The sequence below is a fragment of the Macaca thibetana genome, chromosome 1 (genome assembly GCF_024542745.1).
Source record: "Macaca thibetana thibetana isolate TM-01 chromosome 1, ASM2454274v1, whole genome shotgun sequence".
Classification (NCBI taxonomy): Eukaryota; Metazoa; Chordata; class Mammalia; order Primates; family Cercopithecidae; genus Macaca; species Macaca thibetana.
In genome coordinates this window covers 183,202,045-183,225,399 of record NC_065578.1, presented here as the reverse complement: position 1 = coordinate 183,225,399, position 23,355 = coordinate 183,202,045, and the positions used below count along the sequence as shown (strand labels likewise).

At 39.8% G+C, this 23,355-nt stretch overlaps 1 protein-coding gene across 1 annotated transcript in view; it reads left to right on the top strand.

Moving 5' to 3' along the window:
- Positions 1 to 17,658, top strand: part of CEP350 (centrosomal protein 350) — a 133,299-nt gene extending 115,641 nt beyond the window's left edge. Inside the window, exons 36-37 of the mRNA XM_050793928.1 lie at positions 1,946 to 2,068; positions 13,787 to 17,658. Of these exons, the coding sequence (XP_050649885.1) occupies positions 1,946 to 2,068; positions 13,787 to 13,951 (288 nt within the window). The 3' untranslated portion in view covers positions 13,952 to 17,658. The remainder of the gene's footprint in view (positions 1 to 1,945; positions 2,069 to 13,786) is intronic.
- Positions 17,659 to 23,355: the final 5,697 nt, after the last annotated feature.

Genomic DNA, 23,355 nt, shown 5'->3' with positions numbered 1-23,355 from the left:
GGAGATTCTGATTTAGTAGGTCTAGAGTAGGACCTGAAATTCTACATTTCCAACAAGCTCTCAAGTCATGCTGGTCCTGCTGGTCCCAGGACCACGCTGAGTAACAAAGCTTTAAAGTTGTATTTCCCAAACTTACTTGATCACAGAAAGCCTTTAAAAATATTTTATACTGATAGAACACCAACAGATATTTATGAGATGGGATGTATGCTTACCTCAGGGGTTGGCAAACTATGGCCCCTGAGCCAAATCCAGGCCCTTGTATGTTTTTATAAATAAAGCTTTGTTGGACCGCAGCCATACCTATTTGTTTACATGTTATATATGGCTGCTTTTCTGCTACAACAGTGTAATTGAATAGTTGTGACAAAGACCACATGGCCCACAAAGCCTAAAATATTTACAGTCTGATGTTTTACAGAAAAAGTTGGCCAGCCCCTGGCTTAAAGTAAGTAGCTTTTTAAAAACACACTGTATACTCCATTCCTTCTACCCTTCCACAATTGATAAATGCTTGAATGCTATGTGTGTCTGTGAACAGGTAGGGAGTGATGGAATTTGCGGGCACATTGGTACTTTGAGAATCTTCCCAGGTGATTCTGATTCATAAATGTGTCCCTTCCCCTGTTAAGAACATTGTTTTTTTAACAGAACAACCATAAAAGTAACAAAATAAATTATTAATAACATTAAGTTGAGGTGAGACAAGATACATAATATATACCAACAATCAAACTACATGCATCAATATAGCGTACAATAAATGCCCACAGATTTTAGTATTGACATAGCATTTTGTAAAGTTTTTAAGGGTGATAGTTCAAATATTGTTAGTAGTAAAATTATTATGCTTCTCATACTGAAGTGTTGATATTTTTTAATTTAACATATTTGAGTTTTGGTGCTTCAAAATAAACTATCCCAGATAAAGTCTTTGCTTTTCTCACATTACATTGTCCCCAAAAATTTCTTTGAGATTTTTCCAATTCAGAGATTTATTTTATGCTTTCTTTAGTAGTTTTGCCAGCTTGAAGTTAGCTAATGGTAGGTTTTTTGTTTTTTTGTTTTGTTTTGTTTTGTTTTTGAGATGGCGTTTCACTCTTGCTGCCCAGGCTGGAGTACAATGGCGTGTTCTCAGCTCACTGCAACCTCCGCCTCCTGGGTTCAAGCGATTCTTCTGCCTCAGCCTCTCGAGTAGCTGGGATTACAGGCATGCGACTACCCCACCCGGCTAATTTTGTATTTTTAGTAGAGACGGGGTTTCTCCATGTTGGTCAGACTGGTCTTGATCTCCCGACCTCAGGTGATCCGCTGCCTCGGTCTTTCAAAGTGCTGGGATTACAGGCATGAGCCACTGCACCCAGCATGGTAGTTCTTAAGTAAACTCTAAAGTAATTTTTCTTTGCAGATTAATCAGCGGGTTTTACTTTATTGTTGTGATTTTTAGACAAGATCTCACTTTGTCACCTAGGCTGGAGTGCAGTGGTGCAATCTCAGCTCACTGCAGTCTGGACCTCCTGGGCTCAATCAATTCTCCCACCTCACCCTCCTGAGTAGCCACAACTACAGTCATGTACCATCATGCCCAGCTAATTTTATATATTTTTTGTAGAGATGAGGTCTCTCACTATGTTGCTTAGGCTGGTCTCAACTCTTGGGCTCAAGTGATTCTCCTGCCTTGGCATCACAGAGTGCTGGGATTACAGATGTGAGTCACCGTGCCCAGCTAGGTTTTACTTTTATATGTTTCGTAAGTGAATAAAGTCTCAGCATTTGGAATGCTTTTCCCTTCAAATTGCTATGTAGAACTGTAAGTGGAAGAAATTTGTATGATATTTTATTGTAAATACTATATTCTTAGCACGAATCTGTTTACTGCATTGTAAACACATGAAACTCAGGAATTCTGTTGTTTGTGTTTCGTGTATTTGTCTTATTTCCACAGAGCTTCATAGCAAGTGAAGTACTCAAGTTGTTCAGTCTTAAAAAGGAGCCAAACCACAAAACAGATTGGCAGAAAATGATGAAATTTGGAAGAAAGAAAAGAGACCGAGTGGATCATATCCTGGTCAGTGTATACAACCAAACTGTTTTTATTTTGACCATATCTTTCAAACTCAGAATGTAGTTAGATTCTAAAAGGAAAAGGGATAGAATTATTCTTAAGTCTGTGGTATTAAAATCTTAAAACCTTTACTTGCTGCATTTCTACCCCTCAGTTTTGTTGATTATTTTCTTTTGTACTCAGTAGATGAACATTTAACTTGATCAGTAGTATTTTATGTAGAACTTGAGAAATTAACTCGAATGGAAGCAAAGTTTAAGGTAGTGAATTGAAAAGAGACCAGTGTGGACTCTGGAGCCAGACTGCCCACGTTTAAATCTTTGTTTTGCCACTTACTTGATGTGTAATCTTGGACAAATTTATCTAACATTTTTATGCAAAGTGAAGGTAACAATAATAGTACTTACCTGATAAAGTTATTAGGAACATTAAATGAGTATATGTGTAAAGCACTTAGAATAGGTCCTCATATATAATTCAGTAAATATTAGCTGTTACCTCATCACTATTATCATTATCCAGAACATTCCCTGGATAGGATTTATTTGGTTTTGCAATATATTTCTGTAACATTAGAAAAGTGTTTATCAAAAAAAAAAAAAAAAAAATTCAGGTTTAACTCTGAACATTTTAATTCTGGACCTTTTATCTTATCTATATTGACATTTATATAATGAAAAAAAGTGTAATACTTAAATTTATCACCGTTCTCATGTATGTACCTCTCTAGTGTTTCATTTACTCAGTAATAACTGTACTAGATAACATTTGCTTAGTATTTTATAGTTTATCATTCTTATGCCTTATTTTTTATTTATTTATTTTTTTTGAGATAGAGTCTCGCTCTCTGTCACCCTGGCTGGAGTGTAGTGGCTCAATCTCCGCTCACTGCAGCCTCTGCCTCCCAGGTTCAAGTGATTCTCGTGCCTCAACCTCCCAAGTAGCTGGGATTACAGGCACCTGCAACCACGTCGAGCTAATTTTTGTATTTTTAGTACAGACAGGGTTTCGCCATGTTGGCCACGCTGGTCTCAAACTCCTGACCACAAGTGATTCGCCTGCCTTGGCCTCCCAAAGTGCTGGGATTACAGGCACTGGGATTACATGCCTGGTGTCTTATGCCTTATTTGATCCTCACAATAATTAAATGAGGTAGGAAGGACTAATGTTGCTCTTTGTTTTACAAATGAGGAAATTTAGATTCAAAAATATCAAGTGATTTGCCCAGTAAAATAAGAGGCAAGATTTTAATCAACTAATTCTTCATAGATCTTCGCATCTCAAGAAAGTGAACTTGTTCTCATATTTCCATCATGTTTTAAAGTCTGAATTGTTATTAATTTCCAAGTTGTTACTTCCTTTACTTCTTAGGAATTAAAGAAAAAAGCATATTAAGAGGCATTCATCTAACCTATCAGCTAAATTGATGATATCCCTTGTACATCACCTCTGTGTATACATCGAGTCAAAAATTGTGCTAATTAAGGACTGATGTTACAATAGTAAGCAAAACAGACATAGACCCCACCTTCGTAGATTTCCAGTTTGATGGCAGAAACTAGCCATTAATATATCATTTACACACAAGTGTATAATTGTAAGTTAAGCATAAAAATGGAAGAATAGGGAGCTGTTAAAACCACAGGAAGCTGATCGAATGAGGATGGTCAGAGCAGACTTCTCTGAGGAAGTGACATTTGAGCTCAGATCTTAAAGATGAATACATGGCAACAGTAAGAGAAAATGAGGAGGAAGCAAAAGTGGAAACCCCTGGTAAACCCATCAGATCTCACGAGACTTATTCACTATCACAAGAATAGCATGGGAAAGACTCCCATGATACAATTACCTCCCCCTGGGTTCCTCCCACACATGTGGGAATTCTGGGAGATACAATTCAAGTTGAGATTTAGGTGAGGACACAGTCAAACCATATCAGTACCCTGACAGCAGAGGCTTCCAGTAGGTGCCAAATAGGGTCAGTTAAGCAGAGACATCTCTCTAACAGTTATCAGAAATTCTCAAATACTAAACAAAATATTTGTTTTTCAGGGGTAAGGTTATTATAGTTTGGGTGAGGGGAGTACTGTGCATAAGAATTGAAGCAATTTAGCAACTGGTAAACAACAATAATAAAGTATATATTATGTGACTATCCCCTTTGCTGGTTGTAAAATGTTTTTTAGCTTCCTACAGAGAGACCTGACCTATATAACTTTTTGCATGAGCTCATTCTTCTTAGTTTGTTTTTAACAAAACGATACTGTCAGCTTCTTGAGCTAATTATTAACAAGAAATGCTAAATGAACTAGTCTCCTCTCCCATGATTAGATTTGGTCAATCTTGTATTTTCAGATTCTAATGTTTTTACATTTTAGGGGGATTGAGATTTAAAACAACAATTTTTTTTAATAACACATAAAATTTTTCTCAAACCACATTTTCCCTCTACTCTCACATCACAACAATCATCACCACACAAGAAAACTTCTGTGACCATATGTGTGTGGACTTTTCCCATACACATCAAGCAGTGGACACCAGCTGGGTGTCCTCTGAATCAGTTCTGATACTCTCTACCCAGAAATAGTGTCACATCCCACAGATTGAGTGCTCAGTCCCCAAGACTGCCCCTGTCCCCTCCACACACACATACCAGTTGCAAGTCCAGGCCTCCAGAACTTCTGATGGACCAGTTTCAAGTTGGGGCTCCCACCTTTGGGTTCAATTAATTTGATGGAGCAGCTCACAGAACTCAGGAAACACTTACTTAGGTTTACTGGTTTATTAGGAAGCATATTGCAAAGGATACAGAGACACATAGGGTGGGGTATGGGGAAGGGGCACAGAACTTCCATGCCTTCCCTGGGCTGCCACCCTCCAGGAACCTCCAGGTTTAGCTATCCAGAAGCTCCCTGAACTCTTTGCTCTTGGGTTTTTCTGGAAGCTTCATGACATCAGCATTCCTTCCCCCAAGATTGGATTGGACCCTCTCATGGGAGGGCCTTAAGACCCACAGTCAGAAAGGCAGGGGAACATTAGAATGAAAGGAGGGCAGGCCTGCCACTGAGGCCTAACACCCCTGACATTTTATGTTATTTATTTATTTTGCGAGACAGTCTCGCTCTGTTACCCAGGCTGGAGTGCAGTGGTGCCACCTCGGCTCACTATAACCTCCGCCTCCCAGGTTCAAGCAATTCTCCTCTCTCCTGTCTCAGCCTCTGGAGTAGCTGGGATTACAGGCGCATGCCACCATGCCTGGCTAATTTTTGTATTTTTAGTAGAGACGGGGTTTCACCATGTTGGCCAGGCTGGTCTCAAACTCCTGACCTCAGGTGATCCACCTGGTCTCGGCCTCCCAAAGTGCTGAGATTACAGGTGTGAGCCGCTGCACCTGGCCAACCCCCCACATTTTAATGAGACTATAACAAGGGCTATGGGAATTATTAGCCATTTTTTAAGTTTTTACTAAAAGAATGAGCTTATTTTGCTCTATGATTTTGTTAACACTTTTCACCTGTTATTGGTTTTCTAAGTCTTTTACATGTTTAATTATGAAATATTTTTAAAGTATAAAAAAGAGTAGAAAATATTATAGAGTGCATTGTTTCTGCATCCTTGTCCTTCATTCTGAGCTTGGTTGCATCTACCTAAAGTACACACTTAGTATTCCATTAACTTCAGGCCTTTAATGTAAACTCTGTCTTTGTTTAAAAATGTCTGTATTTCAGCTCTTACTTTTGAGTTATATTTTAACTCTATATAAAATTTTAAGTTGGTACTCTTTTTACTTAAGCAGTTTGAAGATATTTCATTGTAATTTTGAAGCAGCATCGTTTTCTGGGGTGAATACCCAGGGTTCGTCGTCTCGAGCTGAGAAAATTAACGACACACACACACACATACATGAAGTGGGTTAAGGAGTGGAAAGTTTAATAGGCAGAAGAAATGCGAGAGGAGAGCATCTGTCTCTCTTATGAAAGAGAGGTGTTCCAAAAAAGGAAAAGCAGTGGACCACAGCAGATTTTACAGGCAGGCTTCAAGAGGTGGTGTCTGATTTACATGGGGCCTACAGATTGGTTCCACCAGGTGTGATGTTTACTGGTGCGGGAAAGGCTGGTCACCCCACCCTAATCTTATTAGGCAAATGGATTTTCTACTTGGCCAGTGCCATCTTGCCTGCTCCTTACTGTACACGTGGCAAAAAGAAGAGAGGATGGAGCCGCCATTTTGAATATGCCTATTCCACGGGTAGTTTTTTCTGTTGTCACAATTGCTAGCGTTCGCTTGTGCAAGCTTTCAGCTTGCTTGTCTATGTCTGCAGCTTGATTTTACAGGCTGTTCTTCATTAGAAAAGAAACTGATTTGGGGGCTGCTTTTCATTAAAAGGAAAACCTTACCAAGGACTTCCTTACCCTATCTGCTTAAGTAATTTCTTTTTTAACTTTTATATCATTCTGACCTCTCTTGTTGCTTTTGAGAAGTCTGCTGTCGGTTCTTTATGGAGAATTGGCCTCTTCTGTTTTCCATTTAAGATTGTATGTGTGTGTGTTTGTTCTCTAATTTTTCTGGATATGTCTAAATGTGGATTTGTTTTTATTCTGCTTTAGACTCATTGTGCTTATTGAATCTATAGATTCATATCTTTACTCAGTTCTGGAAATTTCTCAGCTATTGTCTTTTAAAAGATTGCTTCTTCCCAACTTTCCCAATTCTCTGTGAAACTTCTTTAGACATCTTTGGCCTTATTCTCTTTCCGTGGCTCTTAACTCCTCCCCTAGGTAGTCATAGCACTTGCCCCTCTTTTAAATCACTATTTGTTACTTAGGATTTTCCCTCCTTTCTCAGAATTTCTTTATACATTACAGATGTTTATGTTATATCTTATCTAATACGTCTACATATTTATATGAGGACTTTTTTGGCCTTATCTTTACCATTTTTGCTGGAACTGAATCTTGACAGCTGTAGTTTTCTTGTAGAGTTGTTTTTTGATATACTCCAAGAGTTTTTCCAATTTTATCTGTAATTAATATTTGGATATTGTAGTTTAAAAGAGCAGGAGAAGACAGTGGTTAATATTTTAGACAACACAATACTATAGATAAAAGGAAGTCATCTTTTCCTATAAAATTGATGTTTTTTATTGTTTTTCTAGAGTTTTGACTATTGGGAATTTTGCTTAGGATCTCTAGTTTTAAAAGTTTCTGAAACTTCCTGAGCCTCCTTCAGTATTTTTGCATGTAATAAACCCCAAAGTTCTCTCACGGGGATTATTTTATAAATGGAGAGAATGGCATATAACAAGCAAAGTCTCTGGAATCAGACAGCTTATAAGTGTCCAGTCTTGTCTTTACCACTTATTAACAATGTGACTTTGGGTGAGTTCTCTCACCTCTCTGTCTTTCTCAGTCTCCCCCTCTTTAAAGTAGCAACCTTGTAGAGTTGGGATGATTAACCAAGGTCTAATATGTATTAAGTGGCATATAAGAAGCTCTCAAAAATATTAGATATTATTAATGTAATTATTTTCATTGATACACAGTAGTTTTTTCCTTGCACTTAAAGCTATTTCAGATGTAGCATTTTTAATCTGCCACCTGATACAGCATTCTTGAAGGCAAAAGCACTTGGACTAATAATAAGCATAGACCATCACCTCCCCTGCATTACGCATTTTCTCTACTGAATCTTTTCCATTAGCATACAAACTGCATATTTCTTTAAAGCTAAAATAACTCTCTTGTCATCACTTCCCCCTCCAATTTTCTCTTTACAATAAAACTCCTTTAACATGTCCATTTTTACTCTCCCTAATCTGTCTTTCTCTTATGGAACCAACTCCAGTCAAGCTTTTACCTCATCCATGCCACCAAAACTGCTTGGATTGATGAACCCAGTGGGAAATCTCACTTCCTGTGTTCCTCGAACCATTGGCAGCATTCAGCACAGTTGATCCCTCCCTTTTCCTTGAAACCTGGCTCTCTGCTCCCTCACTGGCTGCTGCTCCTCAGTCTCCTTTGTTGGTTCATCCTCACCTTGAAACATTGACGTGCTCCTGGAATCAGCCCACAGACCTCTTCTTTGTCTACACTCCTTCTCAGTCTCATGGCTACGATCTGTATGTTCACCACTCCCAAATTCGTATCTCCAGCCTAGGATTCTTGCTTGACTCTAGATGCAGATAGCCATTTCCCTACTCAGTATCTGCGTTTGGATGTCTGTTAGACATCTCAAATTTCACATGTTCAAAACAACTTCTGAGAATTACGTTAGCTCTGGGTTTGTCATGTATGGCCTTTCTACTGAGGTGTATTTTCTCTATACCAATCTGTTGAGAGTTTTATCATGAAAGGGTATCAAAGGCTTTTTCTGCATTTATTTAAATGATCCTCTGATTTTTATCCTTCATTTTGTTAATGTGGTGTGTCATATTTATTGATTGTGTATGCAGTAAATCCCACTTGATCGTGGTGATTCTTTTATCAAAATCTTAATTACCCCATTTTAAAATATTTGTAGCATGATAAACTATCTTACTAAACATTTCATAATAAACAGTTGCTTCTTCCAATTTAAGAAAATGTATATTTTAGCTGTTGCTTGGACTGAGAATGTCCCTAATCAATCTAACTATATTTGTGTCTTCAGGCATTATTTCAGGTGAATAAAATGCAAATAATTTTTAGACATAAAGGCTTCTGTTAGCCAAACAAGAAGAGAAATCTTTCTTTCACCTCTAGTTCTCATTCACTGCCCTTTTTTTCCTTCACAAAGGCATTGATTAATTTATATCTTAGGTTAGCTAAGAATTCGAGCTATTTTTAGCAGTACATTCTCAAAGTATAGATGCTGTGGAATGAGTAGCAAGTAATTAGAGCACTGTTTGTATAACCTTTATGTACAGTAGCCTTGAAAAATCTCTGTACTGTAGGTAGAATTGCACCTAAGATGATAAATCTCCTTTATAGTTTATAGCCTGGGAGCTGGTAAGAAGGATACTCAGCACTCCTGAGTTCCTCCTGTCTCTGCGTTCTTTCTCATATTAAGCCTAAGTTGGCCTTCACACAATTAATTACAATTTGCTTCTACAGCTTTAGGGTTTTACGTAACAACTTTAATTTTTTCTACACCCTTTTGAAACAGCTATCATGTTTCACCCGAGTCTTTTCTCCTTATAAAACATTAGTATTGTCTCCTGTTGTCTGATATAGTTTTGAGCCCTTCAACATAACTGTAGCTCTGTCAGTGTCTCTCTTTAAATACAGTGCTCAGAATTAGCCTTATAATGTTTCATGGTTTTGTTTTTAGATACAAGGTCTTGTTCTGTCACCCAGGCTGGAGTGCAGTGGCATGATGGTAGCTCACTGCAGCCTTGGACTCCTGGGCTCAAGGGATCCTCCTGCCTCAGTCTTCCAAAGCACTAGGATTATAGGGATGCATCACCACGCCCAGCCTTGTATATTATTTAATTAGTAGTCATTCAACCTATTTTTTCTAGATAGTATATTTTGATTAGCTCAGTTTATGATCATATTTCTTTTGTTTATTTTTACCTGTATCATACTTAGAGTACTTGCAGGAGCTGAGGAAAACCCCAAGACCAACCTGTGCTTTTGTAGTGATTTTTTTTGGACCCTATTACAGAACTTTATTTATTCCTTCATCTTGTTAAATGTGGCCCGTTGTTTCAGGCTACCACCACATTTCTTGATTCTTTCTTTGAACGTAGTTATTATATTTCCCAGCTTCATGTCATTTCTAAAATTGATGTACCTGCCTTCATCTAGGTCATTGCTAAAAACAATGAAGTAGAGCTAAAGACAGCCTTTCACTATTCACAAAAATGATCTATTCTATATGCCAGATACTTATGTAGCACCTTCTATTTGGACTGTCCTAGTCACGAGGGAATCATAAATAAAAAGAAACAGCCCTTTAAGAGCTCACAGCCTAGTGGGAAAACAGATACACAGAATATAATTTAGCATGATAATTGCTATAATGGAATATGAAGAAAATAGAATGGGAGTGTAGAGGAAAAACTCCCTGAGTCTTCAAGTCAGAAACTTCCTTCCAGGTTGAGAGCTGTCCTTTAATCAAAAGAATGTAAATTAGCCAGGTGCAGTGGCTCACCTAATCCTAGCACTTTGGGAAGCTGGGGCAGCTGGGTCACCTGAGGTCAGGAGTTTGAGACCAGCCTGGCCAACATGGCAAAACCCCATCTCTTTGAAAATACAAAAATTTGCTGGGCACAGTGGCGCATGCCTGTAATCCCAGCTACTCGGGAGACTGAGGCAGGAGGATCACTTGAACCCGGGAGGCGGAGGTTGCAGTGAGCCAAGATCGCACCACTGCACTCCAGCCTGGGTGACAGAGCGAGACTCCGTCTCAAACAAGTGTAAATCCACCTAACTGACCTGTCTATTTTTTCCCAACTTGTTCACAAGGATACAGTGAAAGACCCTGGCATCTGCTTGCTGAAATTGGGCCACATTCTATTTACTACATTTCTCTCTTCCACTAGCCTAATACCCTGTCTCCTCCTCTGCTCCCAAAAAACAAAACAAAACAAAAAAACTGTTAGTCTTTTAGATGTAATTAATTAGGCTGTTTATATTTTAAATGTGTTAATTTTTACATATGCATACATATATCTTCAGGAGCAGGATCGGGGAAATGAGTCATAGAATATAATAAGATCAGAAGAAAAAAAATAGAGGCAAATTTGCAGGCTATGAGATCCCTCAGTTGTTATAGTTGAAGTTCCAGATTAGACTCTGAGCTTTCTAAAGGCCAAAGAGAAATGGAAAAGTTCATGTTCTTTCTGAGTGACAGAGAAATAGTTCCTGTTCTTAAGTAGGAACAAAGCTTTTGCCAACACTGAAATCTTAGTTTCAGTGGGGGCTGCATTGAGGTTACACCGAGAGAAAGAATAAAAAATGTCATGAGCATGTATTTCTACTGCAGGCGCACAAAAGGTTTCCTTAGTGTTTCCTAAATTTTGTTATTGTGGAGGAAATTGCTCAAAGAACAGATATAATATTACAGGCCAAGAGAGGCTGTGCAGCATGGCTCATATCTGTAATCCCAGCACTTTGGAAGACCAAGGCAGGCTAGATAGCTTGAGCTTGGGAGGTGGAGGTTACAGTGAGCTGAGATCGTGCTACTGCGCTCCAGCCTGGGTGACAGAGTGAGACCCTGTCTCAAAAAACAAACAAAAAAAAAAAAACAGGTGGGGGGGTCTGCAAGAACTGTTATAGAAAGGAATGCTGCACAATTTTGAGTAACAAATTCATTGGAGATGTGAAATTTTTTGTGCACACACCTAGACCATCCCTCAGCACAAGTTCAAGAAGTCTTACATTAGGCTGTTTATTATAGCATCTTTCATAAGAGAGGAACACCAATTCCATGGTAGGTTGACAAGTATTTCGTAGATACCCATGATTCTGTGGTCAATTAAATATAGGAAACGCTGAGTAAGACAAGTTTCTTTACTGGTGGGCTTCTGTCTTATAGGCTTAATTACAATGTAACTCTCCCAGAGGGAGTTCTCCAGAACTTATTTGGCCATAGAACCCTTTTTGGTGGTACATTAGGGAACATAGGAATGAATGTTTACATATCCCCCAAACAACCTTTCTAAAAGAGAAAGAATGTGGCAGCCACCCTGTTACATATTTGTCAACTCCAGCCAAGGACATATGTTGGACAATACTATTCTTGCCCTGTCTTACTCTCTCAAGCTTCAGGATGATGTAGTCTCTTTTTTGCTAGAGTCTTCTTGTTTCCTCATAAGGCAAACCAGAGTACAAGTTCCCCTGTTCACTTTCTCTGCTTTTTTTTTTTTTGGAGACGGAGTCACTCTGTGGCCTAGGCTGGAGTGCAGTGGCACAATCTCGGCTCACTACAACCTCTGCCTCCTGGGTTCAAGCGATTCTCCTGACTTAGCCTCCTGAGTAGCTGCGATTACAGGCTCACACCACCACACCCTACTAATTTTTGTATTTTTAGTAGAGACAGGGTTTCACCATGTTGGTCCGGTTGGTCTTGAACTCCTGACCGCGTGATCCACCCGCCTCCGCCTCCCAAAGTGCTAGAAGTACAGGCATGAGCCACCACGCCGGCCCACTTGCTATGCTTTTTTAAAGATGAAACTATGATCCGGGCAAGCCAGGAGCATGTTGTCACTTGGCTTTTTGCCAAGTAAGACTTCTAGTTAGAGACCCCTGTCACTGCAATTAATTTTGCTGAATTTGTGACTAGATCAGGGTTCACTTCCCTATCTGGCCTCCATCCCATCCACAGTGTTATTTTGTATAGCAAATCTAATGTGGTTTTTTTGTTTGTTTTTGTTTTGTTTTGTTTTTTAACAGAGTTTCACTCTGTCACCCAGGCTACAGTGAAGTGGTGCAATCTTGGCCCACTGCCACCTCCGCCCCCTGGGTTCAAGCGATTATCCTGCCTCAGCCTCCCTAGTAGCTGGGACTACGGGCACGTGCCACCATGTCTGGCAGATTTTTGTATTTTTAGTAGAAACGGGGTTTTGCCATGTTGGCCAGGCTCATCTTGAACTCCTGACCTCAGGTGAACCACCCACGTAGGCCTCCCAAAGTGCTAGGATTACAGGCGTGAGCCACCGCACCCAGCCAATCTAATGTATTTCTTTTAGAATAAAGTAGTTTTTTTTCCATGTATTATAAACAAGCAATAAATCTGGGGAGGTTATTTCTATTTGATTAGTTTTTATTTACCTAAGAATCCTAAAATGCAAAAAGAGCAAGTATTGTATTAATATAACAGTGATTCGAAAAATAAACTTAAGCAATATTACATTTGAAAACTACCATAAGGATAAATTTATTTATAACAAGTGTTATTCATTTATTATAATACTCCAGAATCACATTCAATATTGTCTTTTAATATATGCATTTTATAATTGTAAATCCATATACAGATGTCCCCTACGTAATGAAGGTTCGACTTAACTGTTTTTCAACATTACAATGGTATGAAGGCAACACACACTCACTAGAAACAGTACTTCGATTTTTTGAATTTTGATCTTTTCCTGGGCTAGTGATATGTGGTATGGGGGCAGCAGCAGTGGGCTGTAGCTCACAGTCAGCCATACCATCATGAGGGTAAACACCGATACCCTCCTGTGGACTGTGATGCAGATGATTCTGCCCAACTTTAGGCCCATGTACATGTTCTGAGCATGTTTCAGATGGACTAGGCCAAGCTATATGTTCAGTAAGTTAGGTGTATTCACTGCATTTTTGACTTAATGATATTTTCACTTTACAGTGAATTTATTGGACATAACTTCATTGTAAGTAGAGGAACATTTCTGTCTAATATTTTGTGTTCTCCTTCCATTAAATTCCTTATTCCCTTATGGTATGGAATTCCTTATGGAATACATATTCCCTTATGTTGACATAGACAACATACTGGTAATCTTTAATATCTATGAAATACTCTAATATTGTCAAATGTATTTTTGAAGTCATCTTGATATTATTTGGCAATTGAGGTTTTTAAAACTTTTTGCAATTTTAAAAGGGGTATTGATGTCATATGAATTACCTTTTTTCTCTGGTTTATTTCCTTGGGCTGTATTCCTATGGATAGGACTACAAAGTCAGCAGTTATATTTTCTAGCTTTTGTGTGACAGGAATTTTCTAAGTTTGTTGTCTTCTAAATCCTAGGTTCAGGAGCTCCATGAGGAGGAGGCACAGTGGGTAAACTATGATGAGGATGAATTGTGTGTGAAGATGCAGCTCGCCGACGGGATCTTTGAGACCCTGATCAAAGATACTATTGATGTTCTGAATCAGATCAGTGAAAAGCAGGGGAGAATGCTACTTGTGTGACATCTTGCAAATAAATCGAACACTGAGTGCTAATGTGAGTCCTGGGCCTTTCTGCCTCCTGCTGTACACCCCATCGCCATCATAGCAAGAGTGCTTCTGGACCTTGTACTTATTCTTAAAGACTACCAGTATGGAGTTCATAGGACAATGTGGTATATCTGGTATTACAGCCTTTGCCTTTCGAGACTATCCACTGGATTAATTGGTTATTTTCGGTGGGCAGAGTTGTACAGTGTAATTGTATACCTCTCGCTAGCAACCCCACTGGGTCTCAGAGAGGGCCAAAAACAGCAGACTTACCTCTGAGTTTAGACTAGGGTATCACTTATTTGAGTCTGAAGTCAAGTGAGAGAGGTATAGATCAATGCATCACATCACTTTTGAAATGTAATTCTGGTCTATACCATGGAAGTCATAAATGGACATTATAGTCTCTAAACAGTATTAAACCCTTAACCGCTTCTAAAATAGGCAAGCTTAATAATGTCTGCCAACTTCACATTCTGGAGTTTATTTCATTTCTTTTTGAAGACCATTTTCTTCCATTATTGTAGTTGAGCAGCACCAAGTGGACTGTCAGGCTAACAGGAATAAGTGGTAGCCTTGCTTTTTGAGCACCATCTAAAGAATTTTAAACCTCTGCATTATGTTTAGTGTTCTCTGTGTGGGCGTAAAAACAAAGAAGTGCCCCTACTGAAGACTGGGCTCAAAAGGACCAATGCAGGGCTGGTTCTTCTACCCCTTGGTTTACTCCTGCACTTTTCTTACTCGTTCTGAATCTCTACCAGCTGCTCCCAGAATCACAGATACTCAGGACCATCTCAGGCATCCAGGCATGGCAAAGTGGAAATAATTCATTTTGGCCTTCAAACCTTCAACTCCCATCTTTCCCCAAGAAGTTAGAGATGCTGTTACTTGAATGATTTAGGAAATGAGTGTGTGCACCAAAGACAAAAAGATATTGTCTGTTGTTTGTGTGCTTGTTTTGTGCTATGGAACATTTTTTAATTTATTTTAAGATAAATTATTAAGTTGAAAATGTATGTCCCTATTCAGAAGTGAAAGATTCTTCTTGTAATAGTTAAACCTCCATCTTGAAGCTTCTGTGGTTCAGTCTTTGCACAGGAACCTATGGTTTTAACAAACCAATACACATATTGAAGAAGTCATTTTAATTCAGTGAAACGAAGATGGGCTTTCCAAGATGACCTGCAGTAGCAGGATGGGATAAAATGATTTAAAGACACTGTACAATTTAACTCTGCCTCTCTTGCAGCATTGCTTCTCACAACTATTACCTGCATCTGAAAAAAAAATCTATAGACTCCAGCTGCTACATTAGAGCATAAGAGATGCTCTCCTGGGACCTCAGTACCCTGCCTTCTTGACTGGTTTCTGTTCATCAGTCCTGTCCCTCTTCAAGTAATCTAGAAGAATGTGGAAACTCTTAGGCGCAAATGTAAATGCCTTAATATTGAAGGTCCTGGTTAGAAGCATGATCCAAGACATCCACTGGATTCATATTTACAAATATCCTGGAATGTTATAGCTTCAAAATGTGTTAGAAAAACCCCAAAGATGGTATAATCTTTAAGTGTGCACGTTCGTTCATTTCTGCATCTTCCCTCCAAACTTGCCTTTGCATCTTAAATATTTCACTATGCACACTCCCATTCCTCTTGGGTTTCATCTTGTCGTTATTAGAAATGTACTGAAATAATCATTGGAATATTTGCATTTTGCACAGTGACTGGTATGATAGCTCTTGACAAATAAGGAAAGCACTGAAATGTTGTGATTGGGTCTCGGGAAATGCTCAGATTGATGTCTTACCAGCATTTCTTCTGGGCTTGTAATGTTGAGCTGTAGTCTTGTAGCCATAATGAGCATATTGACTAAGAAAAGCAAAGGTTTCTTGGGGTTATTAACCAGTAGTGTGGAAATACTATTTTTATGTGGTCAAGGAAAAGCAAAGGCTTTTCTTTTCAGTTTGTGTTATTTGGAAGACAGAAAAACATCTTGTCTGCATCTTTTGGCTGTTTGTGGGATCACGTTGTCCTTATGATACTGAAACTTTACAGCTGCTGTAAATTTTTTATAAATGAATTTCAAAATGTTATAATGGGACTGTAGGTTGTTTTTCTACATCTTCATTATTTGGACCTAAAACCAGTTTTTAATAAGAAAGTTTATTCTTTATGACATTATGACTCCAGAAAGAGAAAAAATAATACAAGTCATGGAATCAGCAATCTGGTAAGAAGTGCTGCCAAGAATGTGGCAGTAGCTGTCCTGACAGACTCCAACTGCCTTTACTATCTGAAGAATCCTAGGCTTCACATGAGAGGCAGAAATGGATCAGTCTTATTCTTTGCTAGAAATGATTATCTGTAGTTTGGTAGCAAAAAAAAAAAAAAAAATACATAATTAGCAGATTTCTTATTAACTATTTGGATCTAATTGAAATGGCTTTATTCTTAGGATTAAGAAAGATAGATGTGGATACCCAGCCACTCGTTCCATGCTGGTATCTTTTAAATCAGCTCTGCCTCTTAATCAAGAACCTAAATATTCCCTCTTTCTAATCTTTGTTCCTTCTCCCTACATCCTCGTCCTCTTTCACTCTTCCTTCATAATTCCTCTAAAAAAAAAATCTTTGCATCAGCAGTAATATCTTTTAGAATAGCACTATCAGAATTTAGTAGTAAACCAACATATAGGCTTCAGATTTACTTCTGAGTCCAAAACAATTTGTGCTATCCAGAGTAGTTAACTCTGGGTTAAACAAGTACAGGGTATAGATTCCCTCTTCAGGTCTACACAAGAATTTTTACCGTAGGGAAAAGTGGGGAGAGCTCAAACGTAGTTAATAAGGAAGGTAATTTGTTTTTCTTTTACCTAAAAGAAAATAAAATTCCTTCTGTGACTACAGGTCTCTGAGAAATTATCTTTCAAAAGAGATTTCATTGCTCATAAGAGTGTTGTGGCCTATTGATAAAAACAATTTTGTTCACTTTCTTGTCTTGAAAAAAAGTGGCCTTAGCTTTTTGCAATACTTGAATAAAGTGTGTACTCGCAAAAGAATTTCTGTAGCACAGCATTAGAGACTCATAACTTTTCTGCAAGAAATACAAACTTACATCTTCCTTTTACTACCTTAAGAATACTAGTGAGTAAAACATTAATTCAAAGAGCAAATTATAGAAACTACAATGACGTTTAATGCAAATTGTAGGAATTTACATGTTTACAAATCATCTTCAACTGGTTGTGCAGCAATTCAGTAAAATATCTTTGTATTATAAAAATGTGAAGAAAAAATGTAAACTGATGTAAAGGAGGTACTGTCATTTTAATTAATCTATGTTTAATAGCTTTTCCTTCTGAACTTTGCAAAGCCTTCTTGGTAAACACATTGCAAAGCATTCTGTGGGAGGTTCAGCCTCCTTGTGTGTACTGTACTGTGCAGACATGAAAAAATAAACCCGTTTACTGTGTGCGTGTAAATAGCCTGGTCATCAGGCCGTTTTCAGCCAATAGTCACATCCAGTGCAATTTTGCACCGAACACTTAAGGGTGTGGTTTGTAAGTATGATCTGTAAAATAACTGGGATGAATTCCCATGTATACCTGTGTAAATAGATTTGTTAACTGAAATATACTTTAAGAAAAGATAAAATCTGTAAATAAACTGATTTATAAATTAATTTTATGTCAGGTCTCCGTTTTTCCCCTCCTGAGCCAACTTCAGAAAATTAGTCCCCATAAAATTCACTGATTTCTGATTTCTTATTTAGTCACAGGATGCTGATACTTGGACAGTAGAATAAGGTAAGCTGTGGGTAAGAGCTGTTTACCTGCACATAAATGCCATCAGCACATACATTTGAGCAGCCTGGGCTTTGGTCCCACACTCATTGATTCAGCAGATAGCCACTGACCACCACCTTCATGTTCTGAGTACTGTGCTGAGTGCTGGGAACATAGCAAAAAAGACAGACATGGTCCCTGACCTCAAGAAACTTAATGTCTAATGAAAGCCACCAAAAGATATTTTGAAAACCTGTGTGACAAGTTCTAACAAGTGCTGCACAGGAAGCATACATAGGATTTGAGAATATCTTAATAAAAGGACCCAATAAGGGTAGGAGTGAGTCAGGGAAGAGTTCTCTGATAAATTATAATAATAACTGTTTTATTAGTTTCTTCCTTCTAATTCATGGCAAATGCCATTTCTCCCAAATGACCTAAATTTTGATAACCCTTGCAAAATAACACATGGAAAAGTCATACTCAAGTGGACCACAAAGAAGTGCAACCAGCTGATGCCCAGGTGTGGAGGCTGTAACTTATTTCTGGAAATATGAGCTTGGAGGAGAATGGAGCTGAAGTGATAGAAGAATAAAAACAATCCAAGGATGGAAATGCACAGCACTGAGGATAATGAATTGTCTGTGGTCCAACAAATTAGAAGAATTCATCTTACCTGAATTCTTCTAGTTGCCCCTAGATGGCCATCCTTGCTATATCTTTAACCCCTACCACAACCATGAACATTGCGGAAATTCTCAGAAAAAAAATTGGCCCCAAATTACAATAGGTCCTAAGAAATTCTTCCTCTCATAAAATGGATAGTTGAGACTGGGCATGGTGGCTCACACCTGTAATCCCAGCACTTTGAGAGGCCAAGGCGGGAAGATTCCTTGAGCCCAGAAGTTCGAGACCAGCCTGGGCAACATGGCGAGGCCCCATCTCTCCAAAAAACTTTTTTTTTTTAATTAGTGGGGCACAGTGGCACACACCTGTGGTCCCAACTAGTTGGGAGGCTGAGGTGAGAGAATCGCTTAAACCCAGGAGGTCAAGGCTGCAGTGAGCCGTGTTCATGCCACTGTACTCCAGCCTGAGCAACAGAGTGAAACCTGTCTCAGAAAAAGGAAATCAGATTATTTGAGTGCCTACTATGTGCCAGATACTGTGGTTGGTGCTGAGGACACAATAGTACAATAGTAATAACAAATAGACTCTTGGAAAAAAGACCAAATACCTGTAACCTTGAATCAAACTATATGAAAGTGGCAGTCAAGAGGATGGCAGTTGACACGGCAGAGCCAAGAACAATGAGACCTACACTGGGGAGAAGTACAGTGGTGAGTGCCTACAGAAGGGAAGCCAGTCATGCCCCACATAGTGGTCAACAATGGGCCATATGTACAGCCGTGGGCCTGGAAGATTCTGTATAATGGAGCTGAAAGTGTTCTGTCACCTAAGGAGGTCATAGCCATGGCTAACATTGTAGTGTGGCACATTACAAGATTATGGTGACGCTGGCTGGTGTAAACAAACCTGTGCTGCCAGTTGTATAAAAGTATATAGTAATGTCCTAGCCATTCACATTCACTCCCAACTCACCCACAGCAGCCTCCAGTCCTGCAAGCTCCATTCATGGTAAGTGCCCTATATACACATTCCATTTTCTATCTTTTATACTGTGATTTTACTATTTTCTATATTTAAGTTTGTTTAGATACCACAAATTCTTACCATTTGTGTTACAGCTGCCTACAGTGTTCAGTACAGTAACATGCTGTACAGATTTGTAGTCTAGGAGCAATAGACAACACCATGTAGCGTAGGTGTGTAGCAAGCTGTACCATTTAGGTTTGTATAAGTGCATTCAACGATGTTCCCACAACAATGAAGTCACCTAACGATGCATTTCTCAGAACATATCCCAGTGGTTAAGCATGCATGACTCTACTGAGGAGAAACAGCTAATGCCCTACAAAATCCCAGCAAAGCTCAGGAATTGGAGGCACTGGCTGCCACGGTAAAAGGTGCGAAACACGGCGATTGTTTCACCATTTGCTGGGTATCCAGGCTGTGCAGCCAAGGTCAAAAGGCAGATACGTGCCTCCCAGGGAAGAGACCAGTGCATGACTCAAGGTCACTGAGGACAGACAACACACACACCAGGCTCAGGTGGCACAGTGTTTACTTACACCAAGAGGAGACAGTGCAGGAGGTTCAGCCCCTTGCAATGCATCAGCCCTGCAAGGGCAGTAGATCTGCTCCACAGGGAACAAAGGCGATGTGACTGCAAGTGCCCCACTTAGTGCTGCAGTGGAAGGACCCTCCCCCTCCGCCAGGGGGTCTGAAAGGCAGAAAGCTGGGTGTGTATGAGGGCCATTGACACATGAGCTTAAGCAGAACAAAGGAGTACACGTTGAGTCTGCAATAGGGCAAGATATTCCCGCTCATGGAGATAAGCCCCGCACAGCCTGTAGTGCTCTTATATCTCAGTGAGGAAGTGTTCCAGGCCCATTCTCATGTGATTGTGCAGGAGCAGGAAGCTGGACGTGATTGCTTTTCCCAACAGGGAAGAAAATAGAGAAGTTGATGGCAAGTCTGATCGGAACAGTTAGACCACCCAGGTAACCACCCCTCCCAGTGGATCCAGGCACTGCCTGTGCTCTCTTCAGTGCTCTCAGGAGGTGAGTAATTCTCTGGAGAAGTTGAACCAGAGAGTCCCTGAACTTGAGGACTCCAGACACAATGAAGCATGGAAGTCAGGCAACAGACTGAAGATAAGGATGAAGTTAAAGTGGATGGATGGAGTAAGGGACCCAGCCAGGCTTAGCCACAACCCTCTCCCACAGGAAGGAGACTGGAGGACCCTCCTCTGGAAAAACTGGCCACAGAGGAAAGGCCTATAGTTACTGTCATTTGGAGAGGCCTCCAAAGAAAAAGCTGGCTTGCCCTCGATCCCCTTCCCATGAAATCCATCAGCCAAAAAGCCCCGCCCATGCTCACGGAGTTGCTCATCACATTTTTAGCACATCACCCATAAGTGAACAAGTGAACCCGTCTCCAGACTTCGGAGGGACGCCACCAAGATGAAATAGACCAAATCAAAAAGAAAAAAGAGGGATTCTGGTGAAACAACCGCATGGTACAGAAGACAAACCTCATAAGAGATTTAAAAACTATAATTAAAATTCTCAGCTCAAATAATATTGCATCATGAAATAGGATTAGGATGCTCTAAGAGATTAATGAGTCAGAAGACATGGTTAAGCTCTTGAAAATTAAAAGTATAGCAACCATAATTTAAAATTCAATAGAAAGTCTGAAAATAAAATTGAAGAAATCTAGAAAGTAAAACAACAACAAAAAATAGATAAAATTAGAGAACCAATCCAGGAAATCCAATGTCAAATTAACTGGATATCTAAAAAGAACAGAGAAAACACGAAACTATACAAGAAAAAATTCCAGAACTTAAATATGTGATTTTCCAGTTGGAAATGGTCTAATGAGTACCCAGCATAATAAATGAAAATAAACCCACACTAGGACATATCATTGTGAAATGTCAACTCCATAGGTAAAGAAATTATCTGGCTGGACGCGGTGACTCACACCTGTAATCCCAACACTTTGGGAGGCCGAGGCAGGTGGATCACGAGGTCAGGAGTTTGAGACCAGCCTGACCAACATGGTGAAACCCCATCTCTACTAAAAATATAAAAATTAGCCAGGCATGGTGGTACAATTCTGTAATCCCAGCTACTCAGGAGGCTGAGGTAGGAGAATCACTTGAACCCAGGAGGCAGAGGTTGCAGCAAACCAAGATTGTGCCACTGCACTCCAGCCAGGGTGACAGACAGAGGGAGACTCTGTCTCAAAAAAAAAAAAATTATCGTAAAAGTTTCTGAAGAGGAAAAATAAAACACCACATGTAAAAGGTTAGGAACAAAATGTCATTCCTGTCCTGAAGAGCAGCATTGGAGGCTTAAGAAAACAGAGCAACATTTTCAAACACAGTAAAAATAATTTCAGCCAACCTATGAATCCAGTGTAAAGGTGGAATATGGGCTTTTTCAGAAATGCAGGGCCCTTGCTCCCCACGCTTCCTTTCTCAGAGGGCATCAACCATGAAGCATAAAGGCTTGAGGTCTAGAAGCAGGGAATCCAACCCAGGGAAAGCACGAGGGGCATTCCCAGGATGACTGCTGTCTGGCAGGCCCAGAGAGCCAGCAGTCCAGTCCAGAGCAGGAAGGAAGGTCTCCCACAAGAACGGAGGAGAGGGGAGCAAATACTCATTTTTTAACAACATGAGGAAAAAAGGGTGAGGAAAGACTTAATAATAGGTTCCAAGAAGAGCAAGTAATGAAAAAATGAGGATTTGAGACCAGCCTGGCCAACATGGTGAAACCCCATCTCCACAAAACATACAGAAATTAGCCAGCCGTGGTGATAAACGCCTATAGTCCCCACTACTCGGGAGGCTGAGACAGGAGAATCGCTTGAGCCCAGGAGGTGGAAGTTGCAGTGAGCCGAGATCACACCACTGCACTCCAGCCTGAGTGACAGAGCAAGACTGTCTCAAAAATAATAATTAAAGGAAAAACAAAGCACCATACAAGTAAGGAACAATCATGGTGCACTTCTTGGCTCAGCAATGAGCAATATTTATAGTTACAGTAATATAAACATTGAGCACTGCAGTGTCACTACACTGGGAAGATGGAGGAAGAGAAGTATTAGCTAAGTCTGCGTTCACCCTATTAGGAAGCGTGACGGTTAATTTTACGTATCAGCTTGGCCAGACAACAATACCCAGCTATTTGGTCAAACATCGGTCCAGATGTCTCTTTGAAGATATTTTTCAGATAAGATTAACAGTTAAACAGGTAGACTTTGAATAAAGCAGATTCCCCTCCATAATGTGGTGGGCCTCTGCCTGCAGCCTCCAGCTGCACATCAACTCTTTCCTGGGTCTCCAACCCGCCAGCGTGCTCCGCAAGTTTGCTTCTTGCTAGCCCTCACAACCGCATGAGCCAATTCACACGTGCACACACACACACACAAATGCATGTGTATGTATACACACATGCAAATCCTACTGGTTCTGTTATCTGGGGAACCTTAAGTAATACAGGAAGTCAGTAGCTAAAGTCTGAAGCTAATGACTCAGGAGTCAGCATATATATTTTTTATTTTTATTTTATTTATTATTATTATTATTTTGAGAGGGAGTCTTGCTCTGTTACCCAGGCTGAAGTTTAGTGGCCCAGTCTTGGCTCACTGCAACCTCCACCTCCCGGGTTCAAGTGAATTGTCCTGCCTCAGCCTCCGGCGTAGCTGGGATTACACCACGCCCAGCTAATTTTTGTATTTTTAGTAGACAGGGTTTCACCATGTTGGCCAGGCTGGCCTTGAACTCCTGACCTCAGATGATCCGCCTGCCTTGGCCTCCCAAAGTGCTGGGATTACAGATGTGAGCCACCATGCCCAGCCAGTATATATATATTTTTAATACAGAGGTGAGCACCAGAACAAAGATGTTAAAATGAAATGGTTAACAATGCGTGCCCTGGCAAGTAGGATGATGATGATGAGAG